The sequence below is a fragment of the Oncorhynchus keta genome, chromosome 24 (genome assembly GCF_023373465.1).
Source record: "Oncorhynchus keta strain PuntledgeMale-10-30-2019 chromosome 24, Oket_V2, whole genome shotgun sequence".
Classification (NCBI taxonomy): Eukaryota; Metazoa; Chordata; class Actinopteri; order Salmoniformes; family Salmonidae; genus Oncorhynchus; species Oncorhynchus keta.
In genome coordinates, this window is record NC_068444.1 from 31,061,792 (window position 1) to 31,088,145 (window position 26,354).

Genomic DNA, 26,354 nt, shown 5'->3' on the forward strand with positions numbered 1-26,354 from the left:
AATTAATTACCAGGTGGCAGTAGAACAGAAAACCAGCAGTGCTACAGACATCGTAGGGTAAGATTCAAATACCCCTGTGCTTTAGTAACAGGTAGTTCTACCTGTTGCCTCGTCCTCCTCGATGATGTCCTCCAGGGAATAGTTCCTGAGGAACTCAGCGAATGCCCCATTCTGTTTGAGCAGCTCTTGGTACGAGCCCATCTCCGACACCCTGCCCTCCACCATCACCACTATGTTATCCACCTGCGGCAGGAAGCTGATGCCGTGCGTCACCAGGATACGCGTCTTGAGAGAAAAGAAAATAGGATCTGTCATTAAGGCTGGCAATTGCCAGGGACCTCACGATACTTAGGTGCCAATATCTGTTGCGATTCTATACGCTTCACTATTCTATATCTGTTGCGATTCTATACGCTTCACTATTCTATATCTGTTGCGATTCTATACGCTTCACTATTCTGTGTTGCGATTCTATACGCTTCACTATTCTATGTGTTGCGATTCTATACGCTTCACTATTCTATGTTGCGATTCTATACGCTTCACTATTCTATATCTGTTGCGATTCTATACGCTTCACTATTCTATATCTGTTGCGATTCTATACGCTTCACTATTCTATATCTGTTGCGATTCTATAAGCTTCACTATTCTATATCTGTTGCGATTCTATAAGCTTCACTATTCTATATCTGTTGAGATTCTATACGCTTCACTATTCTATATCTGTTGCGATTTTATACGCCGCTTCACTATTCTGTGTTGCGATACTAAACGCTTCACTATTCTATGTGTTGCAATTCTATACGCTTCACTATTCTATATCTGTTGTGATTCTATACGCTTCACTATTCTATATGTGTTGCGATTCTATACGCTTCACTATTCTATATGTGTTGCGATTCTATACGCTTCACTATTCTATATCTGTTGCGATTCTATACGCGTCACTTTTCTATATGTGTTGCGATTCTATACGCTTCACTATTCTATATCTGTTGGGATTCTATACGCTTCACTATTCTATATCTGTTGGGATTCTATACGCTTCACTATTCTATATCTGTTGCGATTTTATACGCTTCACTATTCTATACGTGTTGCGATTCTATACGCTTCACTATTCTATACGTGTTGCGATTCTATACGCTTCACTATTCTATATCTGTTGCGATTCTATACGCTTCACTATTCTATATCTGTTGCGATTCTATACGCTTCACTATTCTATATCTGTTGCGATTCTATACGCTTCACTATTCTATATCTGTTGCGATTCTATACGCTTCACTATTCTATGTGTTGCGATTCTATACGCTTCACTATTCTATATCTGTTGCGATTCTATACGCTTCACTATTCTATATCTGTTGCGATTCTATACGCTTCACTATTCTATATCTGTTGCGATTCTATAAGCTTCACTATTCTATATCTGTTGCGATTCTATACGCTTCACTATTCTATATCTGTTGCGATTCTATAAGCTTCACTATTCTATACGTGTTGCGATTCTATACGCTTCACTATTCTATACGTGTTGCGATTCTATACGCTTCACTATTCTATATGTGTTGCGATTCTATACGCTTCACTATTCTGTGTTGCGATTCTATACGCTTCACTATTCTGTGTTGCGATTCTATACGCTTCACTATTCTGTGTTGCGATTCTATACGCTTCACTATTCTATGTGTTGCGATTCTATACGCTTCACTATTCTATATCTGTTGCGATTCTATACGCTTCACTATTCTATATCTGTTGCGATTCTATAAGCTTCACTATTCTATATCTGTTGCGATTCTATAAGCTTCACTAATCTATATCTGTTGCAATTCTATAAGCTTCACTATTCTATATCTGTTGCGATTCTATACGCTTCACTATTCTATATCTGTTGCGATTCTATAAGCTTCACTATTCTATATCTGTTGCGATTCTATAAGCTTCACTATTCTATATCTGTTGCAATTCTATAAGCTTCACTATTCTATATCTGTTGAGATTCTATACGCTTCACTATTCTATACGTGTTGCGATTTTATACGCTTCACTATTCTGTGTTGCGATTCTATACGCTTCACTATTCTGTGTTGCGATTCTAAACGCTTCACTATTCTATGTGTTGCGATTCTATACGATTCACTATTCTGTGTTGCGATTCTATACGCTTCACTATTCTATGTGTTGCGATTCTATACGCTTCACTATTCTATGTGTTGCGATTCTATACGCTTCACTATTCTATATCTGTTGTGATTCTATACGCTTCACTATTCTATGTGTTGCGATTCTATACGCTTCACTATTCTATATGTGTTGCGATTCTATACGCTTCACTATTCTATATGTGTTGCGATTCTATACGCTTCACTATTCTATATGTGTTGCGATTCTATACGCTTCACTATTCTATACGTGTTGCGATTCTATACGCTTCACTATTCTATATGTGTTGCGATTCTATACGCTTCACTATTCTATATCTGTTGCGATTCTATACGCTTCACTATTCTATATCTGTTGCGATTCTATACGCTTCACTATTCTATACGCTTCACTATTCTATACGCTTCACTATTCTATATCTGTTGCGATTCTATACGCTTCACTATTCTATATCTGTTGCGATTCTATAAGCTTCACTATTCTATATCTGTTGTGATTCTATAAGCTTCACTATTCTATATCTGTTGCGTTTCTATAAGCTTCACTATTCTATATCTGTTGCGATTCTTTACGCTTCACTATTCTATACGTGTTGCGATTCTATACGTTTCACTATTCTATATGTGTTGCGATTCTGTACGTTTCACTATTCTATAGGTATTGCGATTCTATACGCTTCACTATTCTATATGTTTCACTATTCTATATGTGTTGCGATTCTGTACGTTTCACTATTCTATAGGTATTGCGATTCTATACGCTTCACTATTCTATGTGTTGCGATTCTATACGTTTCACTATTCTATATGTGTTGCGATTCTATACGCTTCACTATTCTATATGTGTTGCGATTCTATACGCTTCACTATTCTATATGTGTTGCGATTCTATACGTTTCACTATTCTATACCTGTTGCGATTCTATATGCTTCACTATTCTATATGTGTTGCGATTCTATATGCTTCACTATTCTATATGTGTTGCGATTCTATATGCTTCACTATTCTATATGTGTTGCGATTCTATATGCTTCACTATTCTATATGTGTTGCGATTCTATATGCTTCACTATTCTATATGTGTTGCGATTCTATAAGCTTCACTATTCTATATGTGTTGCGATTCGATGCGTTTCACTATTCTATATCTGTTGCGATTCTATATGCTTCACTATTCTATATGTGTTGCGATTCTATACGTTTCACTATTCTATACCTGTTGCGATTCTATATGCTTCACTATTCTATATGTGTTGCGATTCTATACGCTTCACTATTCTATATGTGTTGCGATTCTATATGCTTCACTATTCTATATCTGTTGCGATTCTATATGCTTCACTATTCTATATGTGTTGCGATTCGATGCGTTTCACTATTCTATACCTGTTGCGATTCTATATGCTTCACTATTCTATATCTGTTGCGATTCTATATGCTTCACTATTCTATACGTGTTGTGATTCTATATGTTTCACTACTCTATACCTGTTGCGATTCTATATGCTTCACTATTCTATATGTGTTGCGATTCTATAAGCTTCACTATTCTATATGTGTTGCGATTCGATGCGTTTCACTATTCTATATGTGTTGCGATTCTATATGCTTCACTATTCTATATCTGTTGCGATTCTATATGCTTCACTATTCTATATGTGTTGCGATTCTATATGCTTCACTATTCTATATGTGTTGTGATTCTATACGCTTCACTATTCTATACCTGTTGCGATTCTATGCGTTTCACTATTCTATACCTGTTGCGATTCTATGCGTTTCACTATTCTATACCTGTTGCAATTCTATATGCTTCACTATTCTATATGTGTTGTGATTCTATACGCTTCACTATTCTATACCTGTTGCGATTCTATGCGTTTCACTATTCTATACCTGTTGCGATTCTATGCGTTTCACTATTCTATACCTGTTGCGATTCTATGCGTTTCACTATTCTATACCTGTTGCAATTCTATGCGTTTCACTATTCTATATGCTTCACTATTCTATATGTGTTGTGATTCTATACGCTTCACTATTCTATACCTGTTGCGATTCTATGCGTTTCACTATTCTATACCTGTTGCGATTCTATGCGTTTCACTATTCTATACCTGTTGCGATTCTATGCGTTTCACTATTCTATACCTGTTGCGATTCTATGCGTTTCACTATTCTATACCTGTTGCGATTCTATGCGTTTCACTATTCTATACCTGTTGCGATTCTATGCGTTTCACTATTCTATACCTGTTGCGATTCTATGCGTTTCACTATTCTATACCTGTTGCAATTCTATGCGTTTCACTATTCTATACCTGTTGCAATTCTATGCGTTTCACTATTCTATATGCTTCACTATTCTATATGTGTTGTGATTCTATACGCTTCACTATTCTATACCTGTTGCGATTCTATGCGTTTCACTATTCTATACCTGTTGCGATTCTATGCGTTTCACTATTCTATACCTGTTGCAATTCTATGCGTTTCACTATTCTATATGCTTCACTATTCTATATGTGTTGTGATTCTATACGCTTCACTATTCTATACCTGTTGCGATTCTATGCGTTTCACTATTCTATATGTGTTGCGATTCTATATGCTTCACTATTCTATATTGTTATTGCGATTCGATACTGAGATTTTATTGCAATTCAATGTTCTAATAAATCTGCTTAAAACATGTTGACTCACCATTTAAAAAGATGGAGAACAAACTATAGAAGGAGAAATACCTGAGCTAGAGAATTTACATTTGCAGTCATAGAATCTATATAACATCTTCAAAAATAAATAGTGATACTGTCATGTTAATTAAATTATTCTTAGTGTTGCATATGCAGCAGGACAGTGAACATTCAAATATAGGAAGTGACACTCACTATAATAATGAAACAACCAAACACACTACACACCCAAGTCTGTACATAAGTTTCTTATCAGAGCATTAAAGTCGTACATTTGATACTAAACCAACAAGTAGAGGATTGAAAACTATAAACCACAGATAAGAGCTACCATTTCCTCTATTGTAGGCGAGGACTCTTTAAAATGGGGTTTTACTATGTGAACTAGGCAGAATATAGCTCATGTACTTGTCAGTTATGAGGAGATTCCCACTGTTGTCCTTTTTAACATGGCCATGTAGTGCCATACCACCAAATATGGTTGATAATGGACAAGATATCTAACCAGTTAATGTCTCTCTGCTACCACTCAGAATGTGTCCCTCTTCTTCTGTAGTGTATGGAGAACAGAGCAGAGTGACTCTTCTACTCACCTTGCCCTGCAGCGCCCCCTCTGGGCCAATGACCTGGTCGAAGATGTGTTTGGCCACGTGGGCGTCCACGGCAGAGAGAGGGTCGTCCAGCAGGTAGACGTCTGCCTCATTGTACAGAGCTCTGGCCAGACTCACCCTCTGTCTCTGACCACCTGAGAGGTTGATTCCCTGAGAGAGAAAGAGAGAGAAAGGAGCAAGAGAAAGAGGAGAGAAGAGAAGAGAGAAAGTCAGGAGAAAGAAAGGAGAAATAGAGAGGAGAGAAAGCCAGAGAGAGGAGAGAAAGAGAAAGAGAGAAAGAGTGGAGAGAAAGAGAGACAAAGAAGAAAGAAGAGAGAGAAAGAGAGGAGGGAGAGAAAGAGAGGAGAGGGAGAGAAAGAGAGGAGAGAGAGAGACAAACACAAGCAAATCACTGATCTCAAAATAAGTTGCTTTGTTTGAGACTCGAAGACTCATCTTAGTTCCCAGAACTGATGCCTTTAGTTGTGGGCTAACGTGAACTTTAGCCCCCAAAAACAAACCAGGTTAGATTCTATTCCATCTCCCTACCTTCTCTCCGATCTCAGTCAGGTCTCCTCCAGGTAGTACTTCCAGGTCCTGGGTCAGAGCGCAGGCATCCAGACAACAGCGGTACTTGTGCTCGTTGTAGGCCTTGCCAAATAGGATGTTGTCTCTCAGAGTGGCGTTCTGGATCCAGGCTTGCTGCGGGACGTAGGCCACCGAACCCTGAAAGGAGAGGAGGGAGAAAACTCAGTACAGCTAGGAGAAGAGGGAGAAAACTCAGTACAGCTAGGAGAAGAGGGAGAAAACTCAGTACAGCTAGGAGAAGAGGGAGAAAACTCAGTATAGCTAGGAGAAGAGGGAGAAAACTCAGTATAGCTAGGAGAAGAGGGAGAAAACTCAGTATAGCTAGGAGAAGAGGGAGAAAACTCAGTACAGCTAGGAGAAGAGGGAGAAAACTCAGTACAGCTAGGAGAAGAGGGAGAAAACTCAGTATAGCTAGGAGAAGAGGGAGAAAACTCAGTATAGCTAGGAGAAGAGGGAGAAAACTCAGTATAGCTAGGAGAAGAGGGAGAAAACTCAGTATAGCTAGGAGAAGAGGGAGAAAACTCAGTATAGCTAGGAGAAGAGGGAGAAAACTCAGTATAGCTAGGAGAAGAGGGAGCTGAAAACTACAACTGGACACAAACAATCAGTCTATCAATCGTTCAATCAATGAATAAAGCAATTGACCCACTAATCAATTACTCAATCGAGCAAATGCCCCAATAAAATCAAATCAACCTTCAGTTAGCATAATTGAATTCAGTGGACATACCTGTATAGAGATGTCTCCCTCCATTTTCTCCATCTCTCCCAATAGAGCTGACACCAGCGAAGACTTTCCACAGCCGACATGTCCTACCACCGCTAGCAGTGAGCCCTGGGGTACCATCAGGTTTATACTGGGACGGACACACACACACAGTCAGTGCATTCTTTCCCTTGAATAGTTATTGTCCTTTGCATGATGCAACTTGCCAACATACTTGTGTAGAGCAGGAGGATCTTGTTTTGCCCAGGTGAACTTCCCGTTGACAACAGTCACTGAGCTATCTGAAGGGGAGAATGCATTGCAGTTACAAAAACAGGAACCATGACACAGCATTACTAAACTGGCAAAAACAGAGGGAGTTACAGAAGAGAAAGCAATGACTGTGGGAATCAGTCCATCTAAATACCTTAAGTCACCTCAACTTAAGAGTCTAAAACGTTATTATTACAAAAGCCAAGAGTAATGACGACGCAAAAGTGAAATTGATTACATAATCCCTCATAGTTTCTATATAAAACCTAACCGCCTACAGTAAATGGCAGGCAGTGGTGCCATGGCAACAGGCCCATGTAAGCCTGACTCAGCAGTAACCATAGAACTAGGAATTAGAATAGTAATTTAATAGGATCTCTATGGCAGAAACATAAGACAATTAGAATACCTCAGAGGCCCCGTCCCATTAGCTTTATTCTCTACCATCCTTCATGTCAGTGAAAACCTAAGGGGTATCGGAAGGGCCTTAGGGGTTTAAATGAAACCAGCCCAGCCAAGTTTGGTTCAATGTTCACCTGTGGCAGTGTTAGTCCGGTCCACAGACTCTGGGTCCAGCTCATCATGACTCAGGAAGTCCTGGATACGCTTCAGGGACACGCTGGCCTTGGAGTGGCAACAGAGTCAACACACACACAGCGCAAAAGCATGCACAACATCCACAGGAGGAATGACAGACGGAATAAGAGGAGGAGTGAGAGAAAGAGGAATGAGAGAAGTAGGGGGAAAAGAAAGAGTGACAGGGTGAAAAAATTGAGAGGAGTGAGACAAGAAGGAGTAAGAGAATGACAGAGGAGGAGAAGACCCTACCTGTATGATACTGCTGATGACTTGGGGAAACATATTGAGAGGGAACCGTAAGATGTTGAACAGAGACAAAGATACAAAGGCTTTCTCCGCGTCTAAAATGTTATTTTTATCCACAGTCACATACACTGCAAACGTTGTCAAGGCAACCTGAGGAGACATAAAAAATAATTGTAAAAAAGCTTGGAAAAAGATCCTCTGGACAGCTCATTGATTTGCAGCTTTAAGTTGTACTCTGTCCATCTAAAATAGCTAGCTAATAGTCAGAGTTAACCTTCCTTCCTCCATGCAAAGTGATATAGCGTATACAACAAGGATAATATAGGTGTGTGTGCGTGCTGGAGTGTGTCCCGTACTAGGAATGGTGCACTGGTCCAGGCCATGGTAGACAGAGCACCGAGGTAGGCCGTCTTGCGGAGCACATTGAGCTCTTTCTGTCTGATCTCCAGAACCTTCTCTTTAAAAGAGCTCTCCCAGGCGTACAGCTTCAACACTTTGATCCCGTTCAGAATCTCGTTCATCAGTTTGATGCGAGCATCCTTGTACTGCATCTGCTCCACCTTTAAGAGACAACAGGAGGGGGGTGGAGAGAGGGAGGTGGGAGAGAGGGAGGGGGGAGGAGGTGGGAGAGAGGGAGGGGCAGGGGGTGGAGAGAGCGAGGTGGGAGAGAGGGAGGAGGGAGGGGGTGGAAGATATCCTCTGTCCATGTCAAAACAATGCTACTTTAGAGATGTAGACCGCTTGGCTGTCGAAACGTTGGTAGATAAATGAATGCGTCGGATCTAAGAGTGTGCGGCTTTTCCTTTCCTTTTAAAATACTGTATTTTAACACTCATTAAAAAAGAGGCTTTGATAGCTGCTCAAAGACAAAAAAGCACAAACATTTCCGAGCAAACGGACACACCACAAACAGAGTTTTTGAAGTACAGAGGCGCAAAAAAAAGGTATAGAACATTTCACTCATCTTTCCACCCACAAGACAACTAGTTTAAAGAGCAGCCTGCTATAGTATAAACTCACAGGAGATCTTTACAGTGCTCTGGTGTTTGATCATGAGCATTGTTTTGTTGTGGTAAAGAGTTGCACACGTTTCTACCTTGACACACTTGAACGAGAAGCCGCTTGTTCAAATCGACGAGACTTCTCGGTCGTAATTACAATCATCATCGACACCATCCTTCTAATCGCGATCATCACCATTACCACAACTTCAAAGCTCCATACCACAGATATTAAGCCGTTGTAGAAAAGCAGAGGGAGGTGTGCATACCTGGTAGGCTCGTGTCCTCACGGCGATGGCAGCATTTAAGGGGATCAGGAGGATCATCACAGCAACACCAGCCAGCACCGACGGACCCAGGTTCTACAACACAGAGACAAGGCACGACCAATCAACACCGACGGACCCAGGTTCTACAACACAGAGACAAGGCACGACCAATCAACACCGACGGACCCAGGTTCTACAACACAGAGACAAGGCACGACCAATCAACACCGACGGACCCAGGTTCTACAACACAGAGACAAGGCACGACCAATCAACACCGACGGACCCAGGTTCTACAACACAGAGACAAGGCACGACCAATCAGCACCGACTGACCCAGGTTCTACAACACAGAGACAAGGCACGACCAATCAGCACCGACTGACCCAGGTTCTACAACACAGAGACAAGGCACGACCAATCAACACAGGCACCGACGGACCCAGGTTCTACAACACAGAGACAAGGCACGACCAATCAACACAGACACCGACCAAGGTTCTACAACACAGAGACAAGGCACGACCAATCAACACCGACGGACCCAGGTTCTACAACACAGAGACAAGGCACGACCAATCAGCACCGACGGACCCAGGTTCTACAACACAGAGACAAGGCACGACCAATCAACAGACACCGACCAATGTTCTAGAAGAGAGAGACAAGGCGCGACCAATCAACAAACACCAACCAATGTTCTATAAGAGAGAGACAAGGCATGACCAATCAAAAAACACCGACCAATGTTCTATAAGAGAGAGACAAGGCATGACCAATCAACACAGACACCGACCCAGGTTCTACAACAGAGACAAGGCACGAACAATCAACAGACACCGAACAAGGTTCTAGAAGAGAGAGACAATGTATTAGCAATCAAAATAAAAAACAAGGCAGGATCAAATCAACACAACAGAGATGGACCCTAGAAAGACCACGTAAGACTAATCAACACAACAGAGATGGACCCTAGAAAGACCACGTAAGACTAATCAACACAACAGAGATGGACCCCAGAAAGACCACGTATGACTAATCAACACAACAGAGATGGACCCCAGAAAGACCACGTAAGACCAATCAACACAACAGATGGACCCTAGAAAGACCACGTAAGACTAATCAACACAACATAGATGGACCCTAGAAAGACCACGTAAGACTAATCAACACAACAGAGATGGACCCTAGAAAGACCACGTAAGACTAATCAACACAACAGAGATGGACCCAGAAAGACCACGTAAGACTAATCAACACAACAGAGATGGACCCCAGAAAGACCACGTAAGACCAATCAACACAACAGAGATGGACCCCAGAAAGACCACGTAAGACTAATCAACACAACAGAGATGGACCCTAGAAAGACCACGTAAGACTAATCAACACAACAGAGATGGACCCTAGAAAGACCACGTAAGACTAATCAACACAACAGAGATGGACCCTAGAAAGACCACGTAAGACTAATCAACACAACATAGATGGACCCTAGAAAGACCACGTAAGACTAATCAACACAACAGAGATGGACCCCAGAAAGACCACGTAAGACTAATCAACACAACAGAGATGGACCCTAGAAAGACCACGTAAGACTAATCAACACAACAGACATGGACCCCAGAAAGACCACATAAGACTAATCAACACAACAGAGATGGATCCCAGAAAGACCACGTAAGACTAATCAACGCAGAGAGCAGGGGTGTAATCATTAGTCGGATAAAGTTGCAAAATGTTTAGTCTGTTACAAAATGTTTTGCATCAGAAAAACATTTACCGTTAACTTTAGGAGCCAAACGGAAGCAAACGGAATTAAATGAACCAGGGAGGGACCTAGAAACTCGTTTTTGTTGCTAAATGTTTTCCCTTTTGAAGGAAACGGTTTCCCTTGCAAAACATTTTCTGTTGCAAACAGAATCCCACTAATGAATACACTCCAGGCACAATCATTCTGGATCTCATCTCTTTAGATCTATTCCCCATACAGTGCACTACTTTGGCTATGGTGGACTAATAAACCCACCTCCATGGAAAGAACCCACCCACCTGCCACAGGAAGTATAGTGCCAGTATGATCTGAAGTGGGGCGGACCACAGCATGTTGAGGAAGGTGGTGAGATCCATGAAGCGCTGAGCGTCCACTGACATCAGGTTGACTATCTCTCCCACTGTAGATGTACGCTTGGCCGCGTTAGTGATAATCAGAGACTAGGGAGAGAAATAAAGGACAGAAGAGAAAGACAAAAATACAATTTTCCCCACTGTGTGTGTGTGTGTGCGCGTGCGTGCTTCTGCTTGTGTGTACCTTCCTGTAGATAGCTCCTATTATGGAGGTGCGGAGCCTCATCCCAGTGACGAAGCAGTACTGGAAGTGTTGGTGCAGAATGAGAGTCTGGAGGAAGGCTGCGAAGAACATGAGGAAGGCCAGGGCGTATCCCCACCAGGCGGGAGCTCCCTTCTGCTTTGTGAATGAGATCAATAACCTGGAGGGAGAAGAGAGGAAGATGGGGGGGGGAACAGGAGGAGAGAAAAAGATGGGTAGTAAAAACAAAGAAAAAACCTTGAAGGAGTAGGTGTGTCCAAACCTTTGACTGGTACTGTATATATCATATACATAGATTCTGTAGACTGATGAGTAAAACAAGCACATTAAACATGACATACAGTACCAGTCAAAAATGTGCACACACACCTACTCATTCAAGGGTTTTTCTTTATCTTTACCATTGTAGAATGGTGAAGAAATAAAAACAAATTAAATAACACATATGGAATCATGTAGTAAACAAATCAAACTGTATGTTATATTTGATATTCTTCAAAGTATGCACCATTTGCCTTGAGAGAGTTGCACAGTCTTGGCATTGTCCAACCAGCTTCACCTGGAATGCTTTTCCAATAGTCTTGAAGGAGTTCCCACATATGCAGAGTACTTGTTGGCTGCTTTTCCTTCACTTCACCCTGCAGTCCAACTCATTCCAAACCATTTCAATTGGGTTGAGGTCGGGTGATGGTGGAAGCCAGGTCTTCTGATGCAGCACTCCATCACTCTATTTCTTGGTCAAATAGCCCTTACACAGCCTGGAGGTGTGTTGGGTCATTGTCCTATTGAAAAACAAAATGATAGTGGGACTAAGCGCAAACCAGATGGGATGCCGTATCGCTGCAGAATGAGGTGGAAGCCATGCTGGTTAAGTGTGCATTGAATTCTAAATAAATTACAGACAGTGTCACCCCCACACCCCCACACCTCCTCCATGCTTCACGGTGGGAACCACACATGCGGATATCATCCGTTCACCTACTCTGCGTCTCACAAAGACACGCCGGTTGGAAGCAAAAATAAAAAAATTGGACTCAACAGACCAAAGGACAGATGACCACCGGTCTAATGTCCATTGCTTGTGTTTCTTGGCCCAAGCAAGTCTCTTCTTATTGGTGTACTTTAGTAGTGTTTTCTTTGCAGCAATTTGACCATGAAGGCCTGATTCACACAGTCTCTTCTGAACAGTTGATGTTGAGATGCGTCTGTTTCTTGAACTCTGTGAAGCATTTATTTGGGCTGCAATTTCTGAGGCTGTTAACCCTAATGAATTTATCCTCTACAGTAGAGGTACCAGAGTCTTCCTTTCCTGTGGCGGTCATCATGAGAGATAGTTTCATCGTAGCGCTTGATGGTTTTTGCGACTGCACTTGAAGAAACTTTAAGTTCTGGAAATCTTCCGGATTGACTGATCTTCATGTCTTAAAATAATGATGGATTGTCATTTCACTTTGCTTATTTGAGCTGTTCTTGCCATAATATGGACTTGGTCTTTTACCAAAAAGATAGGGGGCGGGACAGGAAGAGTTTGTATACCACCCCTACCATGGCACAACACAACTGATTGGCTCAAATACATTAAGGAAAGACATTTCACAAATTTACTTTTATCAAGGCACACCTGTTAATTGAAATGCATTCCAGGTGACTACCTCATGAAACTGGTTGAGAGAATGCCAAGAGTATGCAAAGCTGTCATCAAGGCAAAGGGTGGCTACTTAGAATATTCTAAAATATTAACACTTTTTGGGTTACTACATTCCATGTGTGTCATTTCATAGTTTTGATGTCTTCACTATTATTCTACAATGTAGAAAATAGTAAAAATAAAGAAAAACCCTTGAATGAGTAGGCATGCCCAGACTTTGGCTGGTACTGTAGGTGGGTTTATGCTTCACAGAACGCCTCCCATCATTCAAACACACTTTCATAACAACCTACAGAGGACACATTTGCACGTCGGCTTTACATCGCAAACAAATAAAACAACTCGACAGCCGAGGAGGACCATAAGGACGTAGACCAATCAACATGCAAATAATATTCTTCTTGGAAATAAGAGACCATGACACATGTTCATGTAGGTAAATGTTGTCCTTCCATAAACCACATAGGTGTCCAGGTGAATCCTGTCCAGTGGAAACACTGTGGTAGTGAGAATATTTGTTTAAACATTTGAGTCATTCAGCAGACGCTCTTATACAGAGCGACTTAGAGAAGCAATTAGGGTTAAGTGCCTTGCTCAAGGGCACATCAACAGATTTCAACTAGACAGCTCTGGGTTACTGGCCCAACAGCTTCATCGCTAGACTACTACCTAGCCCATGTTGGTAAAAATAATATATTACATCGGAGCTACTAGAGTGTGCAGCTTTTCCTTTTAAAATACTGTATTTTAACACTCATTAAAAAGGGGCTTTGCTAGCTGCTCAAAGACACACCACAAACAAGAACAATATTGTCCTGTCACTCTGTAACGCTACAAGGAAACAAACACCCCACCCCTATGATGGGTCTGATACAGGAAATACTGCTGCTGTCCTAAATTAGCTTTATATTCTGATCTTTATCTTTACTCAGAACGTTATCTTTATTCAGACCAGATTCAGCATGTTCATCTGCATTTGACATATAGACTTGGTAAGGCTTCATAAGGGTATATAATGCTGCGTAGTGCTCTATTTACTTGAGGAGCTGTGGGTTGACGAAGGTGATGAGGTCCTGTAGGAGTTTAAATGCAGATCCGATGAGGAAGTAGGGTCCAAAGGCCTTGATGAGGGAATGGAGGAAGGAGGGCTTTTTGGTGTCTTTTTGTTTGGACAGCAACACCTCCACCTCCTCAGGACTGCTCTCCCCCCCTACATGGTTGGACTCTCCCGCTGGCGGAGGTTTGGAGAAATGAGCCTGGGTGGACTGGTCCACAGCACTGTGGAGAGAAGGGGTAGAAATAGGTCCCAAGTAGAAGAAGCATTCATCACATCCAGTTTCTACCCTTGAACATGAAGTTAACCGATATACTGTATATTTACGCATGATTTTCTCACACAATCGGAATGTGGAGGGGTTGGATTCCAAAAGTCAATGAAACGCAACTCTCCCTCACACCTCTAAACAGGTTTGAGCAATTACAGGCTTAGGTCTCTCTTTCATATCATTTTACTGGTTCTTTTGTTCACTGAAGGAAAACCAGACAGAACTTGGCAGAGACCTGAAGAGTAGCGAAAGAGCGAGCGAACATGAGAGCAAGCGAGAGTCAAAGAGAACGCTTGGAACAATGACAAGAGGTTAGAGATCAGCATTCAGCAGACACTCCCAAGCTGGTGTCAAGTGTGTTTGGACAAGATTTATTTTGACATTTTGGTCATTTCCCAGACGCTCTTACAGTTAGTGTACATTCAACAACCACATCTCACAGTTTTCAAAACTTTCCTCAATAAAGCAGCCTTCTGCAAAGTCAGTGCAGGTAAGAAACAACAATTACAACGGTACTGTGGGGCCCATGGCTATGTAGCCTGGAGGATATACACTACCGTTCAACCGTTTGGGGTCACTGAGAAAAATGTCCTTGTTTTTGAAAGAAAAGCTCATTTTTTGTCCATTAAAATAACATACAATTGTTCAAAATACAGTGTAGACATTGTTAATATTGTAAATGACTACTGTAGCTGGAAGGCCAGAATCCTGGAGTCGCCTCTTCACTGTTGATGTTGAGACTGATGTTTTGCAGGTACTATTTAATGAAGCTGCCAGTTGAGGACTTGTGAGGCGCCTGTTTCTCAAACTAGACACTAATGTACTTGTCCTCTTGCTCAGTTGTGCACCGTGGCCTCCCACTCCTCTCTATTCTGGTTAGAGCCAGTTTGCGCTGTTCTGTGAAGGGAGTAGAACACAGCGTTGTACCCGATCTTCAGGTTCTTGGCAATTTCTCACATGGAACAGCCTTCATTTCTCAGAACATGAATAGAAGAAAGGTCTTTATTTCTGGCTATTTTGAGCCTGTAATCGAACCCACAAATGCTGATGTTCCAGATACTCAACTATTTTATAACCAGTTTTATTGCTTCTTTAATCAGTACAACAGTTTTCAGCTGTGATAACATAATTGCAAAATGTTTTTCTAATGATCAATTAGCTTTTTAAAATTATAAACTTGGATTAGCTAACACAACGTGCCATTGAAACACAGGAGTGATGGTTGCTGATAATGGGCCTCTGTACGCCTATGTAGATATTCCATTAAAAATCTGCTGTTTCCAGCTACAATAGTAATTTACAACATGAACAATGTCTACCCTGTACTTCTGATCAATTTGATGTTATTTTAAATGGACAAAAAATGAGCTTTTCTTTAAAAAACATGGACATTTCTAGGTGACCCCCAAACCTTTGAACAGTAGTGTGTGTGTGTGTGTGTGTGTGTGTGTGTGTGTGTGTGTGTATGTGTGTGTGTGTATGTGTTTGTGTTATATATAACTCAGCATCGTTGCTTGCAAGCAAGCATTTCACAATAAACTCTACACCGGTTGCATTTCGCTTTTTTATTTTATTTTTACCTTTTAATTTAATAGGCAAGTCAGTTAAGAACAAATTCTCATATTCAATGACGGCCTAGCCCCGGCCAAATCCTTACCCGGATGACGCTGGGACAATTGTGCACCGCCCTATGTGGGTTTTTGATTTGGTGTTGAAACCACAGTGAATATCAGAGATAAAAGCTTTGGGAGCGTGAAGTTTCACATTCCATTTAGATGGCTTGTGTGTTTAGATTTGAGTTCTGAAGTGCCCTGTACTTTCCAGTTACGAGCCCAACAGAGAATAAACATTTTGCCGTTTCCAGCTACAATAGTCATTTACAACATTAACAATGTCTATACTGTATTTCTGATCAATTTGATGTTATTTAAAAATCGACCATTTAAAAAAACTTTTCCTTCAAAAACAAGGAAATTACTAGTGACCCCAAACTTTTGAACAGTAGTGTATGTCCAGTTTAATAAGCTGAAGCAAGAAAGCACTTTCAGCTAATAGTTTCTTGCTCACGAAAGCTTAAGTTTAAGCAGAAGGTTTTTTTGTGGTAGCCACATGCTTTGATAAGTTAAAGCAGACATTTTCAAAGAGAAACTTTATATAAATCCTATCAATTATTAATATCTTAGGATTGGGATGAATTATAAAAATTGTTGTCTCTTATCAGAGAAAAAGCAGGTACTCTGTGTTCAAGGCAGAAAGCAGGCTTAATATGGCTATCAGCAAGGCTATGCCAGCCAGATTTTCACTCCACTGCTTTCCAGTCACATTCCAGTTTTTTTTAATTCACATCATGTAAACACATCAAAACACACAATGTTTCATCTGTGTGTTTTTTTTAACAATTTCTCGCCAACATACGTAGAATGTATGCACACATGACTGTAAGTCGCTTTGGATAAAAGCGTCAGCTAAATGGCATATATTATTATATATTAACTCATCTTACTGATCTGTGGTGCTATTTCTGTCTTTGATGCTAGCTTTACTACTGTGTTTTTCCACCCAAGACCAGAGATGTAGAGACACTGACTCAACATATTAAATGATCAAAAAGGTGCTGCACAATCCAGTGGTTACTATGCTAACACATTAAAAAAAAACAGATATGAGTGATACTGGCTGGCGCCACATGAAAAACACTATCTTTCTCACACATACATGCACATGTACAAACACAAGCGTGCACACTCAGATCCCATAAAGACAACCCCCCCCCCTCAGCTCTCCACAGTCCTGGGAAAGATGTGAAAGGGCAAACTACTGTTGACTTAGGCGGTGTCATTTGGCTGTGTAACCTTAAACAAGGGAAACCATTCTCTACACAGTCATACTGCTGGGTCAATGTTGTTGTAACAAGTAAAATAAGGAAATAAGGGTACTGATTTTCAAACTGTGAAAAAATGTATTATAACAAAAAAAGTTGTGAAAACATTGGAAGCCTTTGAGATAAGAAGCACCAAATAGAATATGTCCATTACAGGAAAGATTAAAGGAAATGTGGATGCTGGTCTCAAATGTAAATGTCTTAGAAATACGCACCGAACAAAAATATAAAACGCAACATGTAAAGTGTTAATGAGCTGAAATAAAAGATCCCCAGAAATGCTTTCGCTAAAATGTTGTAAACAAATTTGTTTACATCTGTGTTCGTGAGCATTTCTCATTTTCCAAGATAATCCATCCACCTGACAGGTGTGGAATATCAAGAAGTTGATTAAACGGCATGATCATTACACAGGTGCACCTTGTGCTGGGGATAATACAAAGCCACTCTAAAATGTGCAGTTTTCTACCAGCCACCCGAACAGCTGATGACACAGAGGTTGCACAACCGAAGAATTTCTGCACAAACTATCAGAAAACGTTTCAGGGAAGCTCATCTGCGTGCTCGTCATCCTCACCAGGGTCTTGACCTGACTGCAGTTCAGCGTCGTAACTGACTTCAGTGGGCAAATGCTCACTTTCAATGGCCACTGGCACACTGTAGAAGTGTGCTCTTTACAGATGAATCCCGGTTTCAACTGTACCAGGTAGATGGCGTTGTGTAGGCGAGCGGTTTGCTGATGTCAACGTTGTAAACAGAGTGGCCTTTGATGGCGGTGGGGCTATGGTATGGGCAGGTATAAGCTACGGACAACGAACACAACTGTATTTTATCAATGGCAATTTGAATGCACGGTGATACCGTGACAAGATCCTGTTTGTCGTGCCCTTTCTCCACCGCCATCACCGGTTTCAGCATGATAATGCACGGCCCCATGTTGCAAGGATCTGTACACAATTCCTAGAAGCTGAAAATGTGCCAGTTCTTCCATGGCCTGCATTCCCACCAGACATGTCACCCATCGAGCATATTTGGGATGCTCTGAATCGACGTGTCCTGGAAGCGTGTTCCAGTTCCGCCAAAATCCATCAGATTCGCAGAGCCATTGAAGAGGACTGGACAACATTCCACAACCAACAGCCTGATAAACTCTCTGCCAAGGTGATGTGTCGATCTGCACGAGGCAAATTGTGGTCACACAAGATACTGACTGGTTTTTTGATCCACGCCCCTACCTTAAAAAAAAAAAAAAGGTATCTGTGACCAATAGATGCATATCTGTATTCCCAGTCATGTGAAATCCATAGATTAGGGCTTAATTGATTTATTTCAATTGACAGATTTCCTTATATGAACTGTAACTCAGTACAAACGTTGAAATCTTTGCATGTTGTGTTTATATTTGTGTTCAGTATAATAATAGTTTTTCAGGTTCCTATTCTACCCCCCCCCCCCCTTTTGCTCCCTCTCTCCATCTCCGTCCCTCCCTACCTGTGAGCCTTGGCCTGCTCCACCTCCCACTCCCGCAGAAGCTTGGGGACGACCACCTCTGAGCTGTCACTCTTGTTCAGTGACCACAGGTCTTTGGCTTCCAGAGGGTTCTTATAGCCCTTGATGGCCATGCTGGGACAGAGAGGGACACAACACATTAGTGGAGTGAAAGATCCTGGAAAATAATTGATCCGTGTCCAGGAAACCAGGGCACAGAGAGAAGACTTGTTTGCGGTTCCATTGATTATTGATCAAATGTACTGATTACTTGTGGGAATAACATACTTGAACATGAAATAGCTACAAGCCATACAAATGTACAGGATAAGGCAATCCTGCACCAAGGTATAATTGTTAAACAGCATGTGTTGTATGGGGGAAATCATGTTACCTAGTGAACCACCAGAAGGTCATAGTGGAGAGGAAACCAGCAGTTGATTGAGGACAAGGATTCTGAGGAGAAAGAGTAAGAAGAGGTCACTGTCTGTCTACGTGTCTGGTTGACTCACAGGGTCTGTGTGTCTGTGTGTCTGGTTGACTCACGGGGTCTGTGTCTATGTTGGAGAAAAGTGGAGGTTTCTCATTGAAGCAAGAGAGGATAAGCTCGGCTACGATCAGGCTGAAGTAGAAATAGAATGTGGTGAAACGCAACTTGTCTGAAATCTCACTCTGAAACACAAGAACAGAGAAAGACATTTTGTTATGAAAGCCATTTCTTAAGGAGGCTGACAGACAATGCACTGACTGTCCTAGTCTCCTAAAATGCTCTCTTACATATCGATGATCAGTTCCCCCAAACCCTGCTGAGCTAAAAACAACTAAGTCATCCAAAATCATTCCTTTGTCTCCCTGACCACAAGCCATTTTAAATAAAATATATAAAACACAACTAGGGGCTAATTGTTAGGATCAATGGGATTGTAAAGAACCAGAGCAGACCACAGGACTGATGTTGGCATGGTTTGACCTGGCTTGGCCCCAGTGTAGCTCTGGCTAGCTGTTAGGGCATTTTATTATGTTAAGAGTATTAGACAGCCCTCAGTAGGATAGGTTAGATAAGACGGCTAAGGCCCTGCAGGTCGCTAGGACAACAGACCTACTATTTCTCCTCTCTCTCACTCTCTTCACCCAACCTTGGCCCTGCCTAACCCCCAAAACAACCAACCGTAAGTTATTTAGCCAGGGAAGGAGAGGGAGGGAAGGAGGAGGAAGAGGGGGGTGGTAACCATGTTTTGAGAGAGGGAAAAGGAGAGAGCTGAGGGAGATTATCTATACATTTTAAACATCTCCTTCACCTCCGCCTATACAGTACACATTAGGGGAAACCCTGATCTCACCTGATATTTGGCCTGTAGGATCTTGGAGCGGAAAGGCACTATGGCACACAGCACTGACAGGAACCAGAATATAAATAGAATCCCTGAAGACTGGACCCCCCTCAACCTCTCAAACTGTATCAGAAACAAAGCTAGCAGCTGAGAAAGAGAGGAGGGAAAAAGGGAGGGTGAGGGAGCAAGGCGTTAAAGTGATCATGATTTAGATAAGCACAGAAACACACAGGGCATGTAAAGGTGAACATGCATCTCAGCTCTACTCTCTCACTCATGCATAGGGCACGAGAGAGAGAGAGAAATGTGAGAAGAAAAAACAACAACTTGTGAACCAGCATTGCAACAGCATGTGGATAACAGCATGTTCACTAGGCTTATTCTACACCTCAGAGCGTGCAACATACAGTAAAGGTTAATGGAATACAATGACAATCTAATCATCTACAAACACAACAATCAGCCTGGTCTCATAGACTAGACGTAACATAGTAAACAAAAATCTGGGACACTCAACTTAGTATATGTTACCTTTGGTATGGTTACATAACAGGGAAGGTTACTTAAGGCAAAAACAGTGGTTGGTCGTTATGGATGGATGAGCGTATAACGCGAATGTCTCGCAACCCAAAGGTTGCATGTTCAAATCTCATCACGGACAGCTTTAGCTGATTAGCAAATACTACTTACTTTTTTATCTACTTTACAACTACTTAGCATTTTAGCTTCCCCTTCACAATAACCCTTTAACATAACTCCTAACCTTAACCCCAACTTAGCTAATGTTAGCCACCTAGCTAACATTAGCGTTCGCCACCTAGCAACCTAGCTAATGCTAGCTACAACAAATTAGAATTTGTAACATATCATACATTGCAAATTTGTAACATATTGTCTTAATTGCAATTCGTAACATGTCATACGAATTGGGACCGTGCTTCCACCCATCCAGTACATCTACTAGAAACGTGGTCGTCACGGAGGCTATGCTTCCATCCATCCGGAACATTATACAAAATGGTGCCTGAGGAAGGCACGCAGCATCATCAAGGACCCCACACAACCCAGCCACAAGCTGTTCTTTCCCTTACCGTCTAGTAGACGGTATCAGAGCATGAGGTCTGATAGAAACTGTCTCTGAGCCTTTTGGTATCTACAAGCCATCAGAGTTGAACTGGACTGACCACCTGCTCTGATTCTCTTCACCTTAGCACACATTACAACTACTGCTACCAGACTCTTACTATACTGCTCAAGTTAAACACTTGCTCTCCATCCCCCCAACACATGTAAATATTTTACTATAAATTGTGCCTTCCTGTATTACATTTATACTAAAATTGTTAATCTATTCTACTGCCATTCACTTCATGTTCATATTCTCGTTTTTAACTATTTATTATGGTTGTTGCATTGTCGGGAAGGAAACTGCAAGTAAGCATTTCATTGGACAATGTATACCATGCGTATCCCGCATGACTAATAAAACTTGAATTGTAAATCGTAACTTATCATACAAAATGGATGATGGACATCCACAAATTAATACATACTTTACTAATTTGAGTGTCCTAGATTTCCGGTTACTATGTTACGTCTACCCCTGAGTTCAGGTTGCAACAATACATACATGATTGATTGACAAGTTATGGATTCAAAATACTGGTCACTAAGCAACAAGACCCCAAAAATAAGAAATATTTTTCAGGAAGTGAGTTGAACACTGTACTGTATGACTGTACTGCATGTTTACAACGCCACGCCCTGTTGGTTGTGTACAAGTACCATCGTCATGCCGACCACCAGCGGAGTGACGAAGTAGATGGGTGGCTTTGAGTCCCCCTGCTGCAGCTCATGGAAGGTGCCGAAAAGATCTGTCCAACACACAATCCACAACACCAACCCAAAGACCTAGAGGAGGAACGGGGAGGGGCGAGAAAGAGAGAAAGAAATAAACCCAAAACTGAGCAGGAGTAATTTGATCAAAACCCATCTAAACCGTCTGAACCAGCTTGCATGTCTGGTACGTTTCCCAGTACTGGTCATTAGCCTGTCTGATAAACATTTCCACTATTCCCCTATCGTGCATCAATTAACTAATCTAATAAGGGCCACGAAACAGGGTATGAATCTCAGGCAACAAACAGTATTGCATCGAGAGAGAGACGGAGACAGAGAGACAACTGGACAGACGGCCGCATACAGCAGCCCAGTGCGTGGTGTGGTCCCTCACCGTTTTCACTCTGTTAAGGACGGACATCATGATATAACCCTTGTTGTTCCTCTGGAGGTAGAAGAGGTAGGGAAGGCAAGCAAGCCACAGGTACACACAAGGCAGCCATGACAGCACTGACAGCTGGAAACATTCCGGCAGGTCTGGACTGTCCGTGTGGAGCGTCTGATTGGCTACCTAGAATCAAATAAAGATGGAGACCAATGGGTTGAGACCAATACACTTTATATGTCAAATCATCAAACACATATCCAATCTGAAATTGCACCCTATAGTCCCTGTGCAGTGCTTTACTTTTGGACAGAACCCATGACATCAATATGGCCCGAAGTGGTGTCCTATATAGGCCTAGGGAATAGTGTGTCATTATGAACATACTCAGGTCTAGTGTTTGTTCTCACAGAACACCAGTAGTGTATATAAATTAGTACTGAACATTATCAGTAGTCAAGCCACTTGCTCCTGTCTGACCCCAGGTCATTTGGGGCTGTCTAGCTGTGTGGAATGTCGCATGACATCAGCTGGCTTAGGGGCCGAGAGGGAGACACGCACGGCATAGGTTGTTGCTGTACTTAGCCGAGTTACGTAGAAGGGACAGTGTTCATACTGTAAACTTCCAATGAAAATGTAGAGGAGAAAACCACAGCTTCGGGGATGAGTTGAATCACAGACACTAAGAACTCAGTAGTGAAACTCGAGAGAGTGGGAAGCATCTTGTGATACAAAAACAAACTGCACTACTCTCAAACATCATATTTCATCATAAGAATAATTACATTTTTAAAGCACTTCATTATACAAGAATAATCTCAAAGTGCATTAAAGATCAAATAGAAATTGTTCAAAAAACAAATACACTGAGTATACAAAATATTAAGAACACCTGCGCCGGACAGGGCGGCAGACGTGTTACGTGTCCCAAACTGATCGTGTTTTTTGTTTGTAACTTTTTTTCCACTTATTTTGTACATAATGTTGCCGCTCCCGTCTGTTATGACCAAAAATAACTTCTGGACATCGGGCCTGCGATTACTCACCACGGACTGGCAGAATCCTTTTTTCCCCCCTTTAACGAGTCTGACGAGCCCGACGCGAACGATATATTGCTTATCGGGAACAGGCCCAGATCCCTGTGATTTGTGAAGAGGTGGAGAAAAAGGGGCCAAAGGGCAGGCTGCATTCTGAGAATTCGTATGCGATCGAATTAACCCCCACTTCCTTCCATTCTGGTAGCAAACGTGCAATCTTTGGAGAATAAATCGATGACCTACGCGGAAGATTAAATACTAACGGGACATTCAAAACTGTAATATCTTATCCTTCACAGAGTCGTGGCTGAATGACGACACTATCAACATACAGCTGGCTGGTTATACACTGCACCGGCAGGACAGAACAGTGGCATCTGGTAAGACAAGGGGCGGTGGACTAAGTATTTTTATAAATGACAGCGTATAGAGTATCTCATGATAAAATGTAGACCACACAATCTACAGTGCCTTGCGAAAGTATTCGGCCCCCTTGAACTTTGCGACCTTTTGCCACATTTCAGGCTTCAAACAAAGATATAAAACTGTATTTTTTGTGAAGAATCAACAACAAGTGGGACACAATCATGAAGTGGAGCAACATTTATTGGATATTTCAAACTTTTTTAACAAATCAAAAACTGAAAAATTGGGCGTGCAAAATTATTCAGCCCCCTTAAGTTAATACTTTGTAGCGCCACCTTTTGCTGCGATTACAGCTGTAAGTCGCTTGGGGTATGTCTATCAGTTTTGCACATCGAGAGACTGACATTTTTTCCCATTCCTCTTTGCAAAACAGCTCGAGCTCAGTGAGGTTGGATGGAGAGCATTTGTGAACAGCAGTTTTCAGTTCTTTCCACAGATTCTCGATTGGATTCAGGTCTGGACTTTGACTTGGCCATTCTAACACCTGGATATGTTTATTTTTGAACCATTCCATTGTAGATTTTGCTTTATGTTTTGGATCATTGTCTTGTTGGAAGACAAATCTCCGTCCCAGTCTCAGGTCTTTTGCAGACTCCATCAGGTTCTTCCAGAATGGTCCTGTATTTGGCTCCATCAATCTTCCCATCAATTTTAACCACCTCCCCCGTCCCTGCTGAAGAAAAGCAGGCCCAAACCATGATGCTGCCACCACCATGTTTAACAGTGGGGATGGTGTGTTCAGGGTGATGAGCTGTGTTGCTTTTACGCCAAACATAACATTTTGCATTGTTGCCAAAACGTTCAATTTTGGTTTCATCTGACCAGAGCACCTTCTTCCACATGTTTGGTGTGTCTCCCAGGTGGCTGTGGCAAACTTTAAACGACACTTTTTATGGATATCTTTAAGAAATGGCTTTCTTCTTGCCACTCTTCCATAAAGGCCAGATTTGTGCAATATACGACTGATTGTTGTCCTATGGACAGAGTCTCCCACCTCAGCTGTAGATCTCTGCAGTTCATCCAGAGTGATCATGGGCCTCTTGGCTGCATCTCTGATCAGTCTTCTCCTTGTATGAGCTGAAAGTTTAGAGGGACGGCCAGGTCTTGGTAGATTTGCAATGGTCTGATACTCCTTCCATTTCAATATTATCGCTTGCACAGTGCTCCTTGGGATGTTTAAAGCTTGGGAATTTTTTTTGTATCCAAATCCGGCTTTAAACTTCTTCACAACAGTATCTCGGACCTGCCTGGTGTGTTCCTTGTTCTTCATGATGCTCTCTGCGCTTTTAACGGACCTCTGAGACTATCACAGTGCAGGTGCATTTATACGGAGACTTGATTACACACAGGTGGATTGTATTTATCATCATTAGTCATTGAGGTCAACATTGGATCATTCAGAGATCCTCACTGAACTTCTGGAGAGAGTTTGCTGCACTGAAAGTAAAGGGGCTGAATAATTTTGCACGTCCCAATTTTTCAGTTTTTGATTTGTTAAAAAAAAGTTTGAAATATCCAATAAATGTCGTTCCACTTCATGATTGTGTCCCACTTGTTGTTGATTCTTCACAAAAAAATACAGTTTTATATCTTTATGTTTGAAGCCTGAAATGTGGCAAAAGGTCGCAAAGTTCAAGGGGGCCGAATACTTTCGCAAGGCACTGTACCTAGAGAGTTTCAGTATTTTTTTTCATAGCTGTTTTAGGTACCACCACAGTCAGATGCTGGCATTAAGACAGCATTGAATGAGCTGTATTTTGCCATAAGCAAACAAGAAAATGCTCACCCAGAGGCGGCGCTCCTAGTAGATGGGGACTGTAATGCAGGGAAACTTAAATCCACATTTCTATCAACATGTTAAATGTGCAACCAGAGAGAGAAAACTCTGGATCACATTTACTCCACACACAGCTCTCCCTTGCCCTCTATTTGACAACTATGACCATCATTCTATCCTCCTGATTCCTGCTTACAAGCAAAAATTAAAGCAGGAGGCACCAGTGACTAGATCAATAAAAAATTATAAGATGAAGCAGATGCTACGCTACAGGACTGTTTTGCTATCACCGATTCCTCCGAAACCATTGAAGTACACATCAGTCATTGGCTTCATTCATAAGTGCATTGATAACATCGTCCCCACAGTGACAGTACGTACATACCCCAACCAGAAGCCATGGATTACAGGCAACATCTGCACTGAGCTAAAGGCTAGAGCTACCGCTTTCAAGGAGCGAAACTCAGAAGCTTATAAGAAATCCTGCTATGCCAGCTGACGAACCATGAAATAGGCAAAGCATCACTACAGGACTAAAATCGAATCGTACTACGCAGGCTCTGACGCTCGTCAGATGTGGCAGTGCTTGCAAACCATTACAGACTACAAAAGGGAAGCACAGCCGAGAGCTGCCCAGTGACACGAGCCCGCCAGACGAGCTAAACTACTTCTATGCTCGCTTCGAGGCAAATAACACTGAAACACGCATGAGAGCACCAGCTGTTCCGGAAGACTGTGTGATCATGTTCTCCGCAGCCGATG

The 26,354-nt window shown here is 41.9% G+C and overlaps 1 protein-coding gene across 5 annotated transcripts in view; it reads right to left on the reverse strand.

Moving 5' to 3' along the window:
• abcc3 (ATP-binding cassette, sub-family C (CFTR/MRP), member 3) overlaps positions 1–26,354 on the reverse strand; it is a 65,693-nt gene that overhangs the window by 17,326 nt on the left and 22,013 nt on the right. For 3 of the 5 annotated variants that reach the window (XM_052478128.1, XM_052478129.1, XM_052478130.1), the window contains exons 2-19: positions 22,362–22,538; positions 21,914–22,039; positions 20,138–20,275; positions 19,344–19,469; positions 19,192–19,253; positions 18,801–18,932; positions 14,142–14,381; positions 11,438–11,615; positions 11,179–11,340; positions 9,121–9,213; positions 8,207–8,410; positions 7,854–8,000; positions 7,562–7,649; positions 6,988–7,054; positions 6,777–6,903; positions 6,008–6,184; positions 5,462–5,629; positions 102–285 (exon numbers count right to left, since the gene is read on the reverse strand). In XM_052478128.1, coding sequence (XP_052334088.1) covers positions 102–285; positions 5,462–5,629; positions 6,008–6,184; positions 6,777–6,903; positions 6,988–7,054; positions 7,562–7,649; positions 7,854–8,000; positions 8,207–8,410; positions 9,121–9,213; positions 11,179–11,340; positions 11,438–11,615; positions 14,142–14,381; positions 18,801–18,932; positions 19,192–19,253; positions 19,344–19,469; positions 20,138–20,275; positions 21,914–22,039; positions 22,362–22,538 — 2,596 coding nt within the window. Of the gene's footprint in view, positions 1–101; positions 286–5,461; positions 5,630–6,007; positions 6,185–6,776; positions 6,904–6,987; positions 7,055–7,561; positions 7,650–7,853; positions 8,001–8,206; positions 8,411–9,120; positions 9,264–11,178; positions 11,341–11,437; positions 11,616–14,141; positions 14,382–18,800; positions 18,933–19,191; positions 19,254–19,343; positions 19,470–20,137; positions 20,276–21,913; positions 22,040–22,361; positions 22,539–26,354 lie in introns of those variants that run through there. The other 2 variants (XR_008078498.1, XM_052478131.1) reach the window with 2 other exon arrangements.